Source organism: Microcaecilia unicolor, chromosome 3 (genome assembly GCF_901765095.1).
Source record: "Microcaecilia unicolor chromosome 3, aMicUni1.1, whole genome shotgun sequence".
NCBI classification, from domain to species: domain Eukaryota; kingdom Metazoa; phylum Chordata; class Amphibia; order Gymnophiona; family Siphonopidae; genus Microcaecilia; species Microcaecilia unicolor.
Window position 1 is genome coordinate 215,007,663 of NC_044033.1, and position 21,731 is coordinate 215,029,393.

Consider the following 21,731-nt stretch of genomic DNA (forward strand, 5'->3'; position numbering starts at 1 on the left):
TTGGGGAAAATCCACTATTTCTGGGATAAGCAGTATAAAATGTTTTGTACTTTTTTGGGATCCTGCCAGGTATTTGTGACCTGGATTGGCCACTGTTGGAAACAGGATGCTGGGCTTGATGGACCTTTGGTCTTTCCCAGTATGGCAATACTAATGTACCAGAAATTCTGCGCATGCTCAAAACACACGTCTACACCATTTTTCAGCGCACCTTAGTAAAAGGACCCCACAGAGATGTCAAGGGAGAGCAATTTTAAATGGTAAATTTTGGCCTACCTCCCAAACCAGCTCATGCCCTGCCCCCCCCCCCCCCCCCCCACTCCTTCTGCAACACTTCTCTGTCAGCAGTTCCTCCCTGAATCGCTTCAGATTTGGCTGCCTACAGTTCCTGCCTGTTAATCTTGCAGTAGGAAGCGTTGGCAGTGAGATCTGCAGCTGCTTGTGGTCATGTACAAACAAAAGAAAAACTGACTGGCTGGGTTCTGAGACTCCCACCAAAGTCTTCCACTCAGTGGAGGAGACTAAATATTTCTTTCTGATCCTATTTAAATGCAACAATCGCCTCTTCCATTACAAATCCAGCCACATCCATTATCTTTCAAAGGGAAGGTTCTGAACCGTGATTTCATTTGTCAACTGCTTCAAATTATTTTCATTAACATGTAGGTGCTGTATAAAAACCTGTATATATAAACTACTAAAAATAGAAGGTATGTGTCAAACCTTATATTCTTTCCAAAAATACTAGGGGTACGTGATGAAGCTACAAAGTAGTAAATTTAAAACGAATTGGAGAAATGTTTTCTTCACTCAACGTGTAACTCTGGAATTCATTGCCAGAGAATGTGGTAAAGCCGGTTAGCTTAGCGGGGCTTAAAAAAAGATTTGGACAGCTTGGTAAAGGAAAAGTCCAAGGACCATTCTTAAAATGACTAGGGGAAAATCCACTTCTTATTTTTGGAATAAGCAGCATAAAATGTATTGAACTTTTCTGGGATCTTGCCAGGTATTTGTGACCTGGCTTGGCCACTGTTGGAAACAGGATGCTGGGCTTGATTTGGTCTGTCCCAGCCACACAGGTCTCTGCCCCCCACCCCCACCCCCACCCCCACCCAGTCCCTCCAAATGACACACTGATTACTATTTATAACAAATTACTACTCTACCTATGAAAAGTCCGGGCAAATCAATTAAAGTGCAGACAGCCCGCTCAGCAGCTTCAAATTACACAAAAGCCTTCACACATCCCCCCCACCCCCTTCCACCACGGATGAAACAGGAACTAAGCTCTTGCTCTCTCGTTTCCTGTGGGCATCATGGCTGCTGCAAACCCTGCTGAGAGTCTGCAGGATGAGGCTTCTTGCTCTATCTGTCTGGATTATTTTACAGACCCGGTGATCTTAGACTGTGGTCACAACTTCTGTCGCTCCTGTATCACTCAGACCTGGGAGGGGAAAGGCCCAAACTTCCCCTGTCCCCAATGCAGGAGAAACTCTCAGACGAGGAAGCTCAGGCCTAACAGGCAGCTGGCAAATATCACAGAAATAGCAAAAACGCTTTCTCAGTTCTCGGTGAGACCAAAAGAGGAGGATCAACCGGAAAAGCCTGAAGATAAACTGAAGTTGTTTCATGAAGAGGAGGATATGAAGAAATACAAGGTGTGGCTCAGTATGTTTTGTTTGTTTATTTATTGGGATTTATTAACTACCTTTATGAAGCGATTCACAGTGTGTCCTGGGGTCACAGATCTGACACTGTGATCCTTATAGAGGAGGCTGTGCAGGAATACAAGGTGTGTGGCAGTAGCCTAGTGATTGCAGACTTTGATCCTAGGGAACTGGGTTCAATTCCCACTGCGGCTCCTTGTGACTCTGGGCAAGTCACTTAACCCTCCGATGCCCCATGTACAAAATAAATACCTGAATATACGTAAACCGCTTTGAATGTAGTTGCAAAAACCACAGAAAGGCAGTATATCAAGTCCCATTTCCCTTTCCCTGGGTCAAACGGAGTGGAGCAGACCTGGGGAACTAGGTTCAGTTCTTTCTGCAGCTCTGTGTGACCCTGGTTAAGTCACTTAACCCTCCACTGCTCCAGGTACAATATAATACTAAATTGTGAGTCCATTAGGGACAGTGCCAGTACCAGAAAAACAAAATCCGCTTTGAGCCTGCCATGTGTGGGAAAGCGTGGGGTACAAATGTAATAAATAAATAAATAAAATTGTAAATGACTTAGGTCTAGGTGGTATATAAATACTGAAAACAAAATAAATATGTTCTGGCATTGCCCCATTTTGGAAACAGTTATTTGCTTAGGCTTCAAGAATGTGGAACTGTACATGTTCGGTCAATGTTTTTCTCTTGTTTACAAAATTTGTTTTCTTCCTTAGCCCTGGTTTATCAGGGTTGTTTTTTTTTTTTTTGCAAAGGGCTGTCTTGATGGCCATCCATTTGGGAACCTTTTTTGCATCACTATAGTTGCTTATTAAAATTATGATTGCATTATTTGTTAACTCGATGGCAGAGACACTCTCTTAGTTCAGTGTATTGTTATGGTTTTCAGGGGGAGGGGTGGGCAGATAGTTTCATGAAACTTGTTGGTCATGTATTCAGAATTTTTGTGCTATGTTTACTTCTTGCTTGATGACCAGTAAACATTTAAACATAGAGTCCAGTCCTATGTGGATAAGTGCCCTATCTGAATTCTCACCCACATTATTGTAGACCATCCTGGCGCTGTTTGAATAATGGAAAGATAGAGCATAGAGTGTTCTGCCTAAATTTATAGCAAGATGGCACTATTTAGCTGCTAGCTGGACAGCACTGAATATGTAATAAATTTAAATACTTCACTTGGGGGTTTAAAAAATGTTGATTACAGCTTTTGAATATTGAACTGGTACTTAATTTTCTGGTCACGGTAGCTCAAGAAAGATATAGTGGAAGTAGAAAAGGTTCAAAGAAGAGGGGAGGGAACTCCTCTCATATGAGGAAAGGTTAAAGAGGTTAGGTCTCTTCAGCTTGGAAAAGAGATGGATGAGGGGAGATACGATCAAGGTCTACACAATCCCGAGTGGTGTAGATCTACATCGATTTTTATCTCATTCCAAAAGTACAAAGACTAGGGGACGCACAAGGAAATTACATGGAAATATTTTTTCACTCAACGAATAGTTAAGCTCTGGAACTCTTTGCCAGAGGATGTGGTAACAGCGCTTAGCGTATCTGGGTTTAAAAAAGGTTTGGGCAGGTTCCTGGAGGAAAAGTTCATAGTCTGCTATTGAGAGACATGGGAAGCAACCGCTTGCCCTGGAATTTTTAGTATGGAATGTTGCCATGATTTGGGTTTCTGCCAGGTACTGTTTGGAAAACAGGATACTGGGCTAGATGGACCATTGGTCTGACCCAGTATGGCTACTCTTATGTTCTTATGAGCTAATTAGCAGTAGCACACATCATTACGGCTTTGACCCAGTGTCTATTCAGGCATCTTCAATAACCATTCAGAATCCAATCATCTCGTTTTAAAATAATAATCACATTCTAACCAAAGATGTTTAACGTTCACAGGAAAAAGTTAAAATGCACCTGGAGCCTTTGAGAAAGAAGCTGAAAGAACTTCTCAAGTTTAAACGTCTTGAAGAGAAGAAAGCTGAACAGCTGAAGGTGAGTGTCTGTCTCCTTCTGAGCCAGTTGCTGCAGGGACTTTGTCTCACTACATTAGTTCTCTGAATCATATCAATAACAGAATAATAACATTCACTCAACTTGTAATTAAACTCTGGAATTTGTTGCCAGAGAATGTGGTAAAAGCAGTTAGCTTAGCAGGGTTTAAAAAAAAAGGTTTGAATAATTTCCTTAAAAAAAGTTCGTAAGCCATTATTAAGATGGTCTTGGTCTTGGGAAGATCCACAGCTTATTTCTAGGATAAGTAGCATAAAATCTGGGATCTTGCCAGGTACTTGTGACCTGGATTGGCCACAGTTGGAAACAAGATGCTAGGCTTGATGGTCTTTTGGTCTGTCCCAGTATGGCAGTGCTTATGTTTTTATGTTAATCTGCCTATATTTGCCATATGAAAAATATCTCTTGGTCCCTTATTACATAGTAGATGACTGCAGAAAAAGACCTGCACGGTTCATCTAGTCTGCCCAACAAGATAAACTCATATGTGCTACTTCTTGTGTATACCTTACCTTGATTTGTATCAGCCATTTTCAGGACACAGACCGTAGAAGTCTTGCCCAGAACTAGCCCCACCACCCAATCTCGGCTAGGCTTCTGAGGATCCATTCCTTCTGCACAGGATTCCTTTATGTTTATCCCACGCATGCTTGAATTCCGCTACCGTTTTCCTCTCCACCACCTCCTGCGGGAGGGCATTCCAAGTATCTACCACTCTCTCCGTGAAAAAATACTTCCTGACATTTTTCTTGAGTCTGCCCCCCTTCACTTTCATATCATGTCCTCTTGTTCTACTGCCCTCCCGTCTCCGGAAAAGGTTAGTTTGCGGATTAATACCTTTCAAATATTTGAACGTCTGTATCATATCACCCCTGTTTCTCCTTTCCTCCAGGGTATACATGTTCAGGTCCGCAAGTCTCTCCTCATACGTCTTGTAATGCAAATCCCATACCATTCTCGTAACTTTTCTTTGCACCGCTTCGATTTTTTTTACATCCTTAGCAAGGTACGGCCTCCAGAACTGAACACAATACTCCAGGTGGGGCCTCACCAACGACTTATACAGGGGCATCAACACCTCTTTACTTCTGCTGGTCACACCTCTCTATACAGCCTAGCAACCTTCTGGCTATGGCCACCGCCTTGTCACACTGTTTCGTCGCCTTCAGATCCTCAGATACTATCACCTCAAGATCCCTCTCCCCGTCCGTAACTATCAGACTCTCCCCGCCTAACAAGTGCATCACTTTGCATTTCTTCGCATTGAATTTTAATTGCCAAACCTTAGACCATTCTTCTAGTTTCCGCAGATCCTTTTTCATGTTTTCCACTCCCTCCCCGGTGTCCACTCTGTTACAAATCTTAGTATCGTCCGCAAAAAGTCAGACTTTACCTTCTAATCCTTCGGCAATGTCACTCACAAATATATTGAACAGAATCGGTCCCAGCACCGATCCCTGAGGCACTCCACTACTCACCTTTCCCTCATCCGAGCAAATTCCATTCACCACCACCCTCTGGTTTCTGTCCGTCAACCAGTTCCTAATCCAGTTCACCACTTCAGGTCCTATCTTCAGCCTGTCCAGTTTATTCAAGAGCCTCCTGTGGGGAACCGTGTCAAAAGCTTTGCTGAAATCTAAGTAGATTACGTCCATAGCACATCCTTGATTCAATTCTCCAGTCACCCATGTCAAAGAATTCAATGAGATTCGTTTGACACGATTTCCCTTTGGTAAAACCATGTTGTTTCGGATCTTGCAACTTATTGGCTTCCAGGAAATTCACTGTCCTGTCCTTTAGCATCGCTTCCATTACTTTTCCAATAACCGAAGTGAGGCCTATCGGCCTGTAGTTTCCAGCTTCTTCCCTATCACCACTTTTGTGAAGAGGGACCACCTCTGCCGTTCTCCAATCGCACGGAACCTCTCTCGTCTCCAAGGATTTATTAAATCTTTAAGAGGACCAGCCAGAACCTCTCTGAGCTCCCTCAATATCCTGGGGTGGATCCCGTCCGGTCCCATGGCTTTGTTCACCTTTAGGTTTCCTAGTTGTTCATACACACTCTCTTCCGTGAACGGTGCTAAATCCACTCCACTCTCACATGTACTTTTGTCAGTCCATCTCGGTCCTTCTCCAGGATTTTCTTCTGTGAAAACAGAACAAAAGTATCTATTTAGCAAATTTGCCTTTTCTTCATCATTTTCTACATAGTGGTTTGCAGCATCTTTCAGTCTCACAATAAATAAATAAAATAAGAAAAAGAAACATGGACTGATCTCCTTATTATAAGAATTATTCTTAGAATTTGATGTATGAGTGGGATGTTTGTATGATAGAGTATGGTGTGTATGTTGAAAATTTTTTTTAAATATTGGAACAGCATAGTGAGTAAGATTTTTTTTCAAGATTATAAAGGTTAAAAGTAACTTAATAAAGATTGGTGATATAAAGAATAATAGTTTGAGAATTTGTATAATATACTAAGTACAACTAGTAAGTGCAAGTATACCCAAGGAATAACGGTGATTTTTTTTGTATATAGATGCAATGGTGGCTTCAGGCCATTAGGTGGAGTAGTTGAGGAGTTAGAGGCACCATCAGGCCACCATCATCTGCTGAATGGAGATGAATTGAGTACCCAGTGCTGGAGAGGGCCTAGGCATGCTCAGGCAAGACCTAACCTAGGCCTCCAAGCAGTCTGTAGATCTGTGCTGCCCCATGGGTCAACACGCTTGATGTGGTGGGCAACTTCAGCGGCAGAGTCAGCGCCAGTGGGTGGAGCCTTATGCAACTGCACTGTCCAAGGAGGATTTGGTAACACGGTACTCAGTGCCCACCTTCATTGTCAGTGCGTCGGCAAGCTCAGTGTGGAGGGCAGCGCTGGATGTGCAGACACTTCAAACGACGCTGCTCCTCCGTCCCTGAGGAAGAACCAAGCACAGGCAACACCACCGGCTAAGACAAGTGGAACCGAGACAAGGCCTTGGGTAGAAAGGACAGGACTGTATGTAACACCACTCGACCCTTACAGAACTCCAAAGACAGTGACCTATAAGACAGCATCTGTAACTCCAAGACTCGCCTAGCCGATGCTACAGCTACCAAAAAAACACCGTCTTGAGCGTGAAATCCTTCACCATACAGGAAGACAAAGGCTGGAAGGGAGGCTTCGTAAGGACCGAGAGCACCAAATTAAGATCCCAACGAGGAAAGTCGAACCGACAGGGAAGACAAAGGAGGTTCGTACCCTGCAAAAACCTTACCACGTTCGGATGGCTCACTAGTGACATCCCGTGAACTCGCCCTCGAAAACAAATGCACTGTCTGAAGAAGCTGCAGTGGCGTGTAGTTGCCATGGAGATAAGCCACCCAGCCAGGCCAGAGGCCTGCCTTTTTAACTAAGAAGAACCAAACAGAGAACTTTGCAGACCAGGGCTGTCACATAATTATGAGTACTAGAGACATGGTAAAAGGAAAGAATTCTTTAAAAATATCAGCTTATGTGAACCATGTGGCTGTGCTGATGGGAGCAAGTTGTTGCACTTTGAGCACTGCAGTGGATATCATGATAAACTTGGCGTATATATCATACATTAGAGGAAAACTTATACAGAAAATATATAGCACTTTTTGTACAACTTGCTGTTCATCTTTTATCCCACATTTTCTTAGCTTGTGTCAAGGCTGATTGATGGCCAGACTGGATGGGTCATATGGCCTTTATCTGCTGTATGTTTCTAAAACAACTTATTTCAAGGTTACTTGTTTCACGTTTGCAAAAAAGCAGAAGTTAGAACTTGGTGACAGACGAAAGGCAGGATGTTCCTAGCCGACCACAAGAAGCCATGATATTGGAAAATAGCCTTAGCTATGCTTTGTACATGACACATTGACTGAGAATAGACAAATCTAAATCCATCCATTTCTGCTCACTTAGCGTTAGGTTTATCCTGATCCATGTTAAGTCTTAAATAACCCTTATCCAGGTTCCACTCTTAAACTCCCATGAAGCTCATCTAATGTGATCATGTCTTATCTGTATCTTGTGAAAATTCTAGAATACAGTTTTGGATTCTGGTGACAAAAAGCTCAGCAGGACTTTGATAACCAGGGCCAGTGTAATCATAGGAGAAGTAGGTGGCCACCGAGAACAGGGCAGAGCTGCAGGCTGAAGAAAATGTGGATGACGGGGGGGGGGGGGGGGTGTCTTCAGACCCCGCCAGCTGGATTAGTACATAAGTACGTAAGTAGTGTCATACTGGGACAGACCAAAGGTCCATCAAGCCCAGCATCCTGTTTCCAACAGTGGCCAATCCAGGTCACAAATACCTGGCAAGATCCCAAAAAAGTACAAAACATTTTATGCTGCTTATCCCAGAAATAAGCAGTGGATTTTCCCCAAGTCCATTTTAATAATGGTCTATGGACTTTTCCTTTAGAAAGCCGTCCAATCCTTTTTAAAACCCTGCAAAGCTAACCGCCTTTACCACATTCTCTGGCAATGAATTCTAGAGTTTAATTACACGTTGAGTGAAGAACAAATTTCTCTGATTTGTTTTAAATTTACTACTTTGTAGCTTCATTGCATGCCCCCTAGTCCTAGCAAACAGGGCCAGATACTGGAAGGGGAAAGAGGAGCTAGATGCATAGATACTGGGAGCGGGAGGGAATGGGAGAAGCAGGAAGCACATTCTGGGGAAGAGAGAAATGCAAGGTTGGTTGGGGTAAGAATAGGAAAGGAAGGAGACCTCTGCTCACTTAGAATTAAGATATGTGTGCAACAGTGGTACTGGGCTAGGCGAAGATGGAGAGAGAGGGGAGATGTTGGGCAAGGGATGGCGGAAAGAGGGAAAGGGGTATGCTGCTGGACAGAGTGAGAGGAGAGAGGGAATTACTGGGGGGATGGGAGAGAGGAGGGAGGCTGTGTTGGTCTGGGGTCAGGGAGCACAAGACTGAAGAGTCACCTAGTGTGTTCAGTACCCTTGCATCAGTCTTGCTAGTAACAATAGAGATTTCTTATTCATTGCAGGACCTGAATCCAGAGCTCTGGGCAACCAAAACTGAGAATTCTCTCTCTCTCTCCTTGTTCAAACCAGAGCGAGACAGAGATCAAGAGACAGAAAGCTGAGACTGATTTTGAGGAGCTGCACCAGTTTCTGAATGAGCAGAAGCAGATTCTTCTCCGGAGACTGGAGGAAGAAGAGAAGAAGATTGCTCAGAGAATCGGGGAAAATGTGACCCTGCTAGAAGGGCAAAGCTCCTCCCTCACACAACTGATCTCCGAGATAGAGGAGAAGAGGGAATTACTGAAGGTGACATTAACAAATATATTTCTAAGGGACTTACACATCTTAAGGAATAAGGGAATTCAAGTAGCAGATCAAAAGTGTCATAAAATAACCGTGGCCATTTTTCAAAAGCCCCCTCCCATAACATCCCTTTTTTATAGCCCCTTCCCATCCACAACATCCCTATTTTTTTTAACAGCCACCCATAGCATGCCCCCCTTTTTTTTTTACAGCTGCTCCCTCCTGCCCCCCCTTTTTTTTTACAGCCCCTTCCTCCAGAAACCCCCACACTCACCTGAGGTAGGAGGAGTATGAGCTGCAGCGAGAGTACCTCTTCAGGGCCAGTGCTGCCGCCGCTCTCTTGCTGGTGCCATGCTTTTTCAAAACGCCACCGAGACTTCAAGTGATAGTCTCACGAGATTACCACTTGAAGTCTCGGTGGCCGTTTTGAAAAAGCATGGCACCAGCAAGAGAGTGGCGACAGCAGTGGGGCAGGAAAGAGGGGGGGTTCTTTTCTACCCCCGAAGAGGCCACTAGACCACCACCAGGGAATGCAGAGGTAGGCCGGGCAGAGAGTTGGGTGAGCGGGTGGGGTGGCAGCTGAGCGGCGGAGGGTCTGTCCTTTACCGCAGCCATGCAGATTCTGCTTGTAAATGTTGAATGCGTGACTGGGGTATTTTGCACAAATTCTGCTCTCCACAGTTGGGCAGAATTCTGGCAGGAGTAAATATAGGAAGCATGCCCTGTATAGAATAGTGTTTAATGCCGATTTTCTTTGCTGCTTAATTTTGAGCATTATTTACTGAGGGGTCCTTTGTACTAAGGTGCGCTGAAAAATGGCCTGCGTATTGTAGACGCAGAAAAAAACACAATGTCTTATACTCACCTCACAACTAAATTCACCACCATAACCACACCAAACTTCTCCCATCCCGTCTCAAACAATCTGAAAATTCTTGGAGTCCCCATCGACCGAAATCTCACACTTGAAACCCACGTGAAGAATACAACTAAGAAGATGTTCCACTCCATGTGGAAACTCAAAAAGTGTAAAACCTTTCTTCCCGAGATCCATTTTTCGAAACCTGGTACAGTCAATGGTGCTAAGTCACTTGGACTATTGCAACGCACTCTACGCTGGCTGCAAAGAACAGACTATCAAGAAACTTCAAACAGCCCAGAATACCGCAGCCAGACTCGTATTTGGAAAAACAAAATGTGAGAGTGCAAAACCCCTAAGAGAGAAACTTCACTGGCTCCCACTTAAAGAACGCACTGCGTTCAAGATCTGCACGATTGTTCATAAAATCATTCACGGCGATGCCCCGACCTACATGCTAGACCTAGTGGGCCTCCCTCCCAGAAACGCTAAAAGATCAGCTGCCCATTTCTTAATTTACACTTCCCCAGCTGTAAAGGATTAAAATACAAGCTAACACACGCGACCAGCTTTTCCTACATGAGCACGCAGCTGTGGAATGCACTACTAACTAACTTGAAAACAATTAACGAAATAACTAGCTTTCGCAAATCTCTGAAAATCTATCTCTTCAACAAGGCCTACCACGAGAATCCATAGCCTAATTATAACACTTCACCCTCATTCTGAAAGTCATCGCCCTATAACTGCTTGCTTAGATCTTTTTTGTCATCCATGATCTTTTTGTAACACCAATTGTATCTGTTACCCTGGAATGGCTATGCCATAACAGGTCTTTGTAAGCCACATTGAGCTTGCAAATAGGTGGGAAAATGTGGGATACAAGTGCAATAAATAAATAAAATAAAAATAGACGCGTGTTTTGGGTATGCGCAGAATTATTTTTTAGCGCATCTGCAAAAAAACGCCTTTGTTTGCCAAAAATGGACGTGCGGCAAAATGAAAATTGCCACGCGTCCATTTTGAGTCTGAGACCTTACCGCAAGCCATTGACCTAGCGGTAAGGTTTCGCACAGTAACCAGGCAGTACATAAGTATTGCCATACTGGGAAAGACCAAAGCTCCATCAAGCCCAGCATCCTGTTTCCAACAGTGGCCAATCCAGGTCACACTATACCTGGCAAGATCCCAAAAAAGTACAAAACATTTTGTACTGCTTATCCCAGAAATAGTGGATTTTTCCCCAAGTCCATTTAATAATGGTCTATGGACTTTTCCTTTAGGAAGCCGTACAAACCTTTTTTTTAAGCTAACTGCCTTTACCACATTCTCTGGGAACAAATTCCAGCGTTTACACGTTGAGTGAAGAAAAATTTTCTCAGATTCGTTTTTAATTTACTACATTGTAGCTTCATCACATGCCCCCTAGTCCTAGTATTTTTGGAAAGTGTAAACAGACGCTTCACATCTACCCATTCAACTCCGGTAACAGTCTATGCGCATCAAATTCCTCTCGATGCGCGTAGCTGCCGCGCGTCAGAAAATAAAAAATATTTTTTGGACGCGTGTAGTGGATGCATGCCAAAATTGAAATTACTGCAAGGGCCACGCAGTTACTGGCCGGTAACTCCAATTTAGTGAGCGTTGGGTGTGTGTAGAATCCTACGCAGCTTAGTAAAAGGTTCATTGGACCTGATTCTATATAGAACACCTGAAAAATCGGTGCGGAATCTAGGCATATTCTATAAAATCCACGTAGAATTAGGCGCGGTATATAGAATACACCTAGGTGGTTTGTAGTATATGCCTAGCGGCAGGGCCGCCGAGGGGCGGGGCAGGGGAGACAAAATTCCCTGGGCCTCCAAGGGGGGCCCGGCGCTACAGTCTCCGATCTCACGTGCCCCGAGGTCGTCGCCGCTGCCGCGCCGCAGTCCCCACCCGCCCCCCTCTGTCCACCACCGGGCTGGGCCCCCTGCTTTGAAATCATCACAACGCGTCACCTGTCGCCTCCGTGACTGAAAGCGCAGCAGCGGCAGATGTCCCGCCCTCGTCTGATGTAACTTCTGCGAGGGTGGGACACAGGGAGGGAAGGCCCGAAGGGAGGCAGATCTGATCTGCTGCTGCTGCGCTTTCAGTCACGGAGCGAGGTGTCAGGTGAGGCGTTGTGATGATTTCAATGCAGGGGGCCCGGCCCGGTGGCAGACAGAGGGGGACGGGTGGGGACTGTGACGCGGCGCCCCGGGGGGGGGGGGGCAGGGGTGGCCTTGCCCCCGGCCCGGCCCAGTCTCTCGGTGGCCCTGCCTAGCGGCCATGATTGTGCCTAAATGTAGATGTGTCCATTTATGACACGTAAACTTGGTGTAAATACCAATGCCTAAATTACGCATGGAGCAGGTGTATTCTGTAACCCTGCATGCAAATTTTTGGAACACACGTGACCCACCCATTCCACGCCCATGGGCACACCCCCTTTTTGGTTGCACGTATTAGATTTTACGTGCACCATGTTACAGAATACGCTTAGCAAGTTGTGCATGTACATTTTAACTAATGCCAATCAGTGCTGTTAACTGCTTGTTAATATCCAATTATCTGTGCTAATTAGCTAGTTAACCAATGAAGTTAGGTGCATTATTATAGAATGCGCTTCGATTTCTGCATGGAAATTAAGGCGCGATATATAGAATCCGTGGGTATATGTCTTACAACAGCCTGATTTCATAGGATCAGGTAAAGTGAAACTATCTAAGGATTCCTGAAGTTGAAAAGCAGCAAAGGGTTCAGAAGTCTTTGCTAAAAAGGGATTACTGGCTATTGACCTAAATTGAAAAAGCAGCCAAAGTATAGATTCTGAAGGCAGGAGTAACATCATCGCAGGACATGGAACTAAATCAGGTTTGTACAGCCTATGGGCCAGAACCCAGCCCACCAAGTGCTTATTCTTGTCTTCCAGAAGCTTGACAATTTATGTGGTGCATACAGTGGGATTCTTGCTTCTCTTCCGTAACTCGGTTCTGTCAATTTGGATTGTTCTTCTGGTTTCAAGTGTTGCGAGACTTGAAATCGTGAGATCAAACCAAACGTCAGGCACTCCATGGCTCAAGCTTGCAGAGAGCCAGTGTAAAGCACCCCTTTGCCTCTGAGGGGAGTTAAACACATCGGAGGGGTCAGAAAGCCCTTCCAGCAAAGGAAACACTCCAGATTATATTTTTTCTCTTTTATAATAATGCTAAAATTTATTAGAATAAACAAATGATTACAATAAAATTCTTTTATCCCAGTGTTACAGAAAATTGAATTCTTATTTATATAAATCTAAAATGTCAGCAAAAGCAAAATGTCTCTCCGGTGGCTTCTCTATGTGTTTCCCTGGAAGCTTTCAGGTCTGACTGCTATAAGACATGCTTAGTCAGATACTGAAGCTTTCCTTTGTCTAGTCTCTTAACATCTTTTATATTTTTCTCCTATCTGGTATTTTTCAACCCTTACCTCTAAGGTCACCTTATCATACCTCTCCTTTTTTGGTATTTTTTTTTCCATTATTCATCATTTGCTCTTTATAACCTCAAATCGCCCTGAATTTTTATCACTCATATATGTCCTTCACTGATACAGACGCTTGTTATTTCCAGATTTTGTAGCTCATGACTTGGGCTACGTCTGCCTGCTAACTTGTCCCTGAAAAAGCCAAGAAGACAAAGGCTAGCTGTTTGTTTGCCCTGCTAGATCATAGATAAGGGAATAAGTTACATACACAGAGATGGCTGATCTCTGCAAAATTAGACACCAGACATCACTATACTGAACACCAGTATGTAGTGGAGAAGTAGGAATCCTGCTGTTTGTTCTGCAGCTGAAGCCAGCTGAGGGAAAAGAAAGTGGATGAAGGCTTGGGGGAGGGGGTTACATAAGTGATGGATACTGGGTGAAGGCTGGGGGGTTTACATGAATAAGAGAGACTGGGTGAAGGCTGAGGGGAGGAGTTACATGAGCGAGAGAGACTGGATGAAGGCTGAGGGGGTTACATGAATAAGAGACTGGGTGAAGGCTGAGGGGGAGGAGTTACGTGAGTGAGAGACTGGGTGAAGGCTGAGGGGGAGGAGTTACGTGAGAGACTGGGTGAAGGCTGAGGGGAGGAGTTACATGAGAGAGACTGGGTGAAGGCTGAGGGGAGGAGTTACATGAGTGAGAGACTGAGTGAAGGCTGAGAGGAGGAGGTACATGAGAAAGAGTGAGAGTCTGACTGAAGGCTGGGGGTGTGTGACAAAACAGTGTGTTTTTAAACCTGTAAATTTGCCTTTATTAACTCTTGAAGTACATTTCTCTAGTTTGGCCAGCAGGTGGTGCATGTTTTATGTTAAAGCTGTTATAGAAAAGTGCATGCCTTTTAGTTTCACTTAGTGAAGAAGTGAATCTACAGTACTGTGAGCAGTATACTTTTAAAACTTGTTGACTGGGCTCTGATTGGCCTAAAGTTTGAAATTACCCGGCAGTTGTTAAAGAGAGCAGGACTTTGCTTAGGCTTAGTAAACAGTTATATATCCTGATCTTCCCAGGTACTTTTCAGAAAAGTAAGCAAATGTATAGTTAGTGTTATAATTGATCCATATTTCAGTTACCTGTTTTTGCTTGCTAATTGCACTATTTTGTACCACTGTTCGATTTTTTTTAAAGACAATAAACAATATTTAGTTTGTCTCTCTGTGTGGACTGATAAAGAATCCTGGTGGTTTGTGTGAGTGCTTTCTGGGAAATGTGGGACCACTGGGAGTGTGGCCCCAGTAACCTAGAAATCAGTGGGGATAATTTGAGAGTGGGAGACTCACCCAGAGGCGGTTGTGACCCAGTCGGTGGGAGGAGAGTGCTAGTGTAGAACACAAGCAGCAGGTGCAGGCTGTGCTGGGGATAGACTAAGTGGCCATGGGGTAACTCCAGGCAGGTGGCTAGGCGTTTCGTGATGGGGGGGGTTACATGATTGAGAGAAACTGGGTGAAGGTTGGGGGGGTTACATCTGCGAGAGAGACTGGGTGAAGACTGGGGGGGGGGGGGTTACATAAGCAAGAGAGAGACTGGGTGAAGGCTGGGGGAGTGATGATGCACTTTCATATTTTGCTACTCTTTAACGAAACATGCAGCAAAATACGATGAAGCTTGTTTTAACCCCTCCAAATACTGCAAAATGTAAAACGTAGCCCCTGATAGAAAAAGGTTGGATAAGACTGATCTAAATCATCCTATTGCACTGGTTAAAGTTTCTTTGCTCCATACATAGAGTGTTAATATGACTGCACAGAGCTGTATATTGTGTTGCACAAACTGATTAACAGCCAATCACAATCCTAAAGGGTTGTGTAAGGAGTGGCCTAGTGGTTAGGGTGGTGGACTTTGGTCTTGAGGAACTGAGTTCAATTTCCACTTCAGGCACAGGCAGCTCCTTGTGACTCTGGGCAAGTCACTTAACCCTCCAGTGCCCCATGTAAGCCGCATTGAGCCTGCCATAAGTGGGAAAGTGCGGGGTACAAATGTAACAAAAAAAAAAAAAAAACTGTAGAAAAGCGGGAAACCAAGGTATTTACCAAGGTCTGACCAACAGAACATTGATATCTATATAAGATTTTTTGTCCGTGGTCTAGTCTCTTTCATAGGGTTTTCATTCCCACTTTCTTGCAGTCAAAAAAACTGCCCATAATAGAGCCTTATATTTCAAAAAAGCATTTCCTAATTGAAGCCTCATTAGCAGGAAATCAATACCCCCATTATGATTAAACTAGTGGTTCCTGATGAAGCCCTGAAGTGGGTGAAACGTTTTGGGCCCCGTTGAAGAAAAAATGTGCAGTTGAAGTGGGGTTATTAAGCCATCTATACTATAAGCTAAGTTAATTTATGCTTTAGTTTTGGCTGGTTTAAAGTTTGTATACTCAGAAATGCTTTTTTTGAAATATAAGGCTCTATTATGGGCAGTTTTTTGATTGCAAGAATGAAAACCCTATGAAAGAGACTAGACCAAGGACAAAAAAATCTTATATAGATATCAATGTTCTGTTGGTCAGACCTTGGTAAATACCTTGGTTTCTGAGGGTTTTTCCTGCTTTTCTACTGTTAGTTACTCACCTTACACAACCCTTTAGGATTGTGATTGTCTGTTAATCAGTTTGTGCAGTATTAGATTACCTCATTGGGATTAACAGCTCATACTGTGTTTTGACATTAATCTGTATATTGTGTTCTCATAAACTGTGAAATCTAACTAGAAATACTTTTTCTCATTTCTCCTCTAGGATGTGAAGGATCCTGTGAGTAGGTATGTTCATTTTCTGATCTTTTCCTTGTGGCTGAATGATGTATTTTATTTTTATTGGAAACTAGTAAAAAAGCCCCGTTTCTGATGCAAATGAAACGGGGGCTAGCAAGGTTTTCTTCTGTGTGCATATGGGAGTGTGTGTGTTCCTGCCCTCTCTCCCCTCCCCCCTCTGAGTCCTTCATTGTTACAGAGAGAGCAATTTGATTTCCTGCTTTGCTGTTTTCCTTCACTGTTTGTGTTAGAGAGAGAGAGCGAGGGCGGGGCAGACACTCATGGGGAAACCGGATATCTCTCCCTCTTCACACTTCCGGTTGGAGGCTTCATAGAACGTTGGTGTTGCCTTTTTTATATAGAGATAATTGATTGGTGAGAGGGAGAAGAGAAGTCGGATTGAAAATCAGAGAGAGGCGAGATTGAGTGAGGAGAGGGAGAATTAAGGTATTGAGGAAGCACTGGGGAATGAAGGGGAAGAGATGGAAGAAAATGACAGAGCTTCCCTCTCTTTCCCATCTAGGCTCTCCTTTTTTTTCTCCCTGTACTGGCACAAATTCTCTCTCACCAGTCCCCCTGATTTCTCCTCTCCTAACCTCCTATTTGACTCTCCATGAATCTCCTTTCCATCCCCCCAAAATCTCCACCCCTGTGGATCTCCTTTCCACCTCTATATTGCCAGTGTTCCTGCTCCACAACCCTAGTTCAAGTGGGGTGTTGGAAATAACTATGTGAATTGAGATGGAGAAGAGATTAGTCAAACACCTCCCCACACTGGGGAAGAAGACTAATCCAATCCTTCTCCATAGTGGAGATGATGGTAGAGCCAGAAGACTGAGTAGACGGACAGGCAACACAACTGATTTAAGTGATTCTGTGAGGCCTGGCAAATTCTTGATAATACAGTAAAGTCTCGATTATCCGACCTAAACTGGACTGACCCGTTGTCGGATAAATGAAGGTTGGATAATACGGAAAACAACGGTAAACCCTGAAACAATGCAGAAACAAAGACAGTATAAGTAAGGTCCTGGCTCACAACGGTGGTAAAAGTAGGGTCCTGGGTTTGGAAAACGGAAAGAGAAGCTGCATGATATCACTGGGGGGGGGGGGGGGGGGGGACTGTCAGATATGCCAGGTCAGATCAACGAAGGTCAGCTAATCCAGATTTTCAGACCTTCAGCTGTATAATCATGGAGAAACAAGGGCTCATAGTAGATCTCATTTCTTCCATCTCTATCCCTTAAGGGTGAACATCTCCCAGAATAATCCTATTGACAATCTAATCCATAGGTATATCATTCTCCCTCCACCAGTTTAGTTATTCCCTGGGTGTGAACATCTTCAGAATAATCTCAGTGACTCTTGTACCCACAGGTTTCAAAAAATGAAGTTTCCTAAACCAGAAACTGTGTCGATTGATCTGAAAATGGGCTTTATATTGAGCTACCCTCAGCAGCTGAAGAAATTGGTTACAGCATTTGCAGGTGAGAAATTAGAACAATGTAGGGCGCCTTTTACAAAGCCATGGCAGTCATTACTGTGTCTTCCTCCTGCCGTGAAAGATAAAGCTTTTTACATCCCATTGGCCTGGACTAGTCTAGCAGGATGAGATGGAAGATGAAATTTGTTCTTCCTTGATAATTTCCTTTCCTTGATTCCTGCTAGACCAGTCCAGGGCCCACCCAGGAAGGCTGGTATTTGGGGGATCTCTTGTGACATGTTGGAGTTTCATGACAGAGCCCTTTCTGATAAGTCTCTAAGGCCTGGTCAGCCTGTACATGACCAAAGATTCAGACGAAAGGGGGTGCAAGGTCAAGCTGTGTATTTGCAGAACGTCGCAGAAGTGTAGGTGGAATGGGACTATTGAATACCCATGGTTGCCAATGGGCATAGGAAGTTAAACACCACAGCAGTTCCAAGTGACACACTGTTTGCCTTGTGGCTTAGAGATGTTTGTTTACGAGTGCTTTGATGGGTTTTCTAGCTTCTGCTTTACCAACATGTTTTGCTCTTATGTAATTTGCTGGCTACGGCTTTACAAGCTTGTTTTTCTACCATGACATTTGGAACATGGAACAATAATGTGAGGGTGGATGGAGAAGGTTTTTGTGTTTTTGTTCATTACTGGTTTTGGCATTAACATACTGGCAAATTCAAGACTGTACCACTTTTTTATATAATGATGTCAGTGTAGAATAACGAGCACAAAATACAGCCTTTTATTAGTGCTGTTTCCACCAGCTACAATAATTTTGGAGCTGTTTTAGTGATATTCAGTTTTGATTTCATGGTATTTATATCGATAATAAAAGAGGGATCGAGAGTACAAAACAGAAACAAAAAAAAGCACACAGGGGCCTTCAAGACTGGGACAATGAGAGGAGATGTATTTGAGGGATGGCCCGGCACGGGCTGTGTTTCGGTGGAGATCCTCCTGCGTCAGGGGTGGAGAACGTCCGGGGTTGCTCGTTGTGTCTTGAGGAATGGTGGTATTGCCGGTTTCCTGGTGGGCGACTTGCACGGTTGCAGAGAGAAAGGACGCTTATCAAGTATCTAGATAGTGTCTTTTCTCTCTGCGATTGTGCAGTCGCCTGCTGGGAGGCCAGCAGTATTGTCTGGTGCTTTCTGTCATTCTGCAGGACGCCACGAGTGACTTTGGACGTTTTTGTCCCCTGATGCGGGCGGATTGCTGCCGGGGCACGGCCTGTGTCGTGTTGTCCTTTGGGTGGATTTCCTTTCATTGTCCCAGTCTTGAAGGCCCTTGTATGATATTTATATCTACATATGGGAAGCTTTCAAATAAATTAAAAAACTGTCAAATAAGTTAAAAAAAATATTTTGTTCTCTACCTTCTAAGGCACTGCCTATCCAACTGGAACAGCTGTTGACTTTTTACAGATGGGCCACACATAGGCAGTTCGTTATTTCTAATAATCTTTTATTATTGTTTTCAATAGTGTTTGCTATTGTTTTGGGTGAACCAGTGTGGTGGCAAGCTCCTCCTACTGACTTTAACCCATATAATGGGCTAGATAGCCTTGTACTCTCTCCCGTTGTCAATCTAACCTCCGTGGTTTGATGCATATCTCTGGCATTTAGGTATGAGCACTTCCACCAGTTCTATGGCTGGCACAAATGCTTGCACATAACATCCTACACATGTATTTTTATTTATTTTATTTTAAAGCATTTATATCCCACATTTTCCCACTGGTTGTAGGCTCAATGGGCTTACATAGGCTAAATCAGGAATACAGTACTAATGGCATATTAAAACAGTAAATTAAAGTTTGGTATTATATTAAACAGTAGAATAGTAAAGAAAATAGATTCAAGTGTTTCTGGATTGAGACCAAAGAAACTGAACTGATTATGATGCATCTAGAGAGTAGACCTTTTTGAATAGGATGGACATTAATAATTTTGTAAACTTTAGATAGTTCTGGGTTGATTTAACTAATTTAGGTAAGGCATTCCACAGTCGAGTACCTAAGAAAGGGAAGTTGGAGGCATATGTAGATTTCTATTTGAGGCCAAAACAATCCGGATAGTGTAGGTTTAAATAAGATTGGGAGGAATTAGATCTGTTCCTGGGTGGCAAGTCAACTAAATCTAGCATACAATCTGAAACAGTGCCATAGATGATTTTGTGAATCAAGGTGCAGGCCTTGAAGGCAACTCGTTCCTTGACAGGAAGCCAGTGTAATTTTTCCCGAAGGGGCTTGGCAGATTCAACTTTAGATTTTCCAAAAATCAGTCTTGCTGCCGTGTTCTGGGTAGTCTGAAGTTTCTTAAGTAAATGTTCCTTGCAACCAACATAGATACCATTACAATAGTCCAATTGGCTCAATACCATTGATTGTATCAGGTTAGTATTGTATAAAGGATAGTAGTTATCTAAATATAGGTGCTCTGTTACTGAATTGCCTTCTTAGGGACTCTCACCAAATACAGAATAAGTAACTACAGACTAGTAAAAGAAAGATGCAGTCAAACATTAAGTGGAAATCCCAAGAAACCAGGCTTTTGCCTGCAGGCTTCCTTCTGTTTCTGATGTCCTGCACGTACAGCGTGCAGGACGTCAGACTCACAGAATGAAGCCTTGCAGATCAGCTGATCTGCAAGGCTTCGTGCTGTGAGTCTGACGTCCTGCACGTACAACATGCAGCACGTCAGAAACAGAAGGAAGCCTTTTGCGAGAAGAAGAGGACCTTGACTGGCGGGGGTTGGGGTCCCCTGCTAGCAAAGGTAGGCGACGGCGGGTTGGCAGTGGGAGGGGGGCTCGGGAGGGTCGTCGGCAGGGGGAGTTGGCAATGGCAGGGGGGGGTGCCGCCGCCACCCAGGGGGTGCCAAAAATGTGCCCCCTCACCTCGGGCTCTGCCCCCCCCCCGCCAAAGTCTGGCTATGCCCCTGCTTTGTGAATACGTATGACTTATGCATACCAGAAGTATTTGACCTGTGCATAACAGAAGAAAAATTAAGAATAAGAATGATTGTGAAGGTATGAAAATAATTGAAAAAAAAATATGTAAAAAAATGTAAGTCTAAGATACTATGGGATTGATGAGGATTACAGTACCACTTCTATAAGTATGCTTGGCTCATGAAGAAATATTTAGCCAATTAGGAGGTGGACGCGTTTATCTGACAGATCCTATTATGACTTTCTGATCATCTGGACCTGGGTAATATAGAGGTTAAGTAAATTGAGAAGTTGAGCATATGGAGAATGATTCATTGAAAGCTCCCTTCATTATTTAAAGTTACATGAGTGCCTTATTGCTGTTTGTAACCCATAAATAATGTCATGTTCTTACTTTGTAACAGAAGAAATGTCATAAGTTCACTGATGGACATTAACAAAATCTCTAACATTTCTCTGTTTCTATATTTTTTTATCTACAAAAATATCATATCCTGCAAGAATTGTTAAGTTTAATTCAAAGTTTATCACCATATATATTTTATCATCACATCTTTGTCTTATTTGTCTTTTCTAAAATCTAATAGCAATTCATGTTTCTTTTAATGCAGATTGGTGGGAGGAATATGGCAAAAATGCAGGTAACTGAATCTGATATACAACCAATTATACACAAGAATCAAATAAGTAACATAACCTCTGACTGGAATCTCACAATATGGCCAGTATTAGAGATCATTATTTCTCCTGTGAAAGAGTATGTGTTTCCTGCTTATACACTGCAGGGTCAGGGAGTGATTCTTCTGGTAAGGACAGAAGCAGCTTTCTCATTCAGGTGCTGCTGATACCAGGATCTCCACTTCTCACAACTAAGAGTTCTGATTTTTCTCATCATTGTCTAAATTGATTTTGTGTTCAGTTAACCTGCTACCTGTATTGTGCTATTGTGTATTTACTGCTCACTTCTCCAAAGGAAAAACAAAAACAAACAAACACAACTCACCTTAAAACCTTTTTTCTGCTTTGCTGCTTTGGTCTTCTCTTGCTATCTTTGCAATAATTTTGCCTTGCTCTCATCTGTGTTTTGTTTTCAGGTCTAGCTCTCTACTCAGGCCTTGGGCATTTACAGTGGATGGTTTATAAGGTGCATCTAACTGCA

At 43.5% G+C, this 21,731-nt stretch overlaps 1 protein-coding gene across 1 annotated transcript in view; it reads left to right on the top strand.

The window, feature by feature from the left end:
* The first annotated feature begins 1,292 nt into the window (after positions 1-1,292).
* LOC115466297 (E3 ubiquitin-protein ligase TRIM39-like) overlaps positions 1,293-21,731 on the top strand; it is a 30,775-nt gene continuing 10,336 nt past the window's right edge. Inside the window, exons 1-6 of the mRNA XM_030197462.1 lie at positions 1,293-1,658; positions 3,573-3,668; positions 8,783-8,998; positions 16,133-16,155; positions 17,524-17,633; positions 21,184-21,213. Coding sequence (XP_030053322.1) covers positions 1,317-1,658; positions 3,573-3,668; positions 8,783-8,998; positions 16,133-16,155; positions 17,524-17,633; positions 21,184-21,213 — 817 coding nt within the window. The 5' untranslated portion in view covers positions 1,293-1,316. The remainder of the gene's footprint in view (positions 1,659-3,572; positions 3,669-8,782; positions 8,999-16,132; positions 16,156-17,523; positions 17,634-21,183; positions 21,214-21,731) is intronic.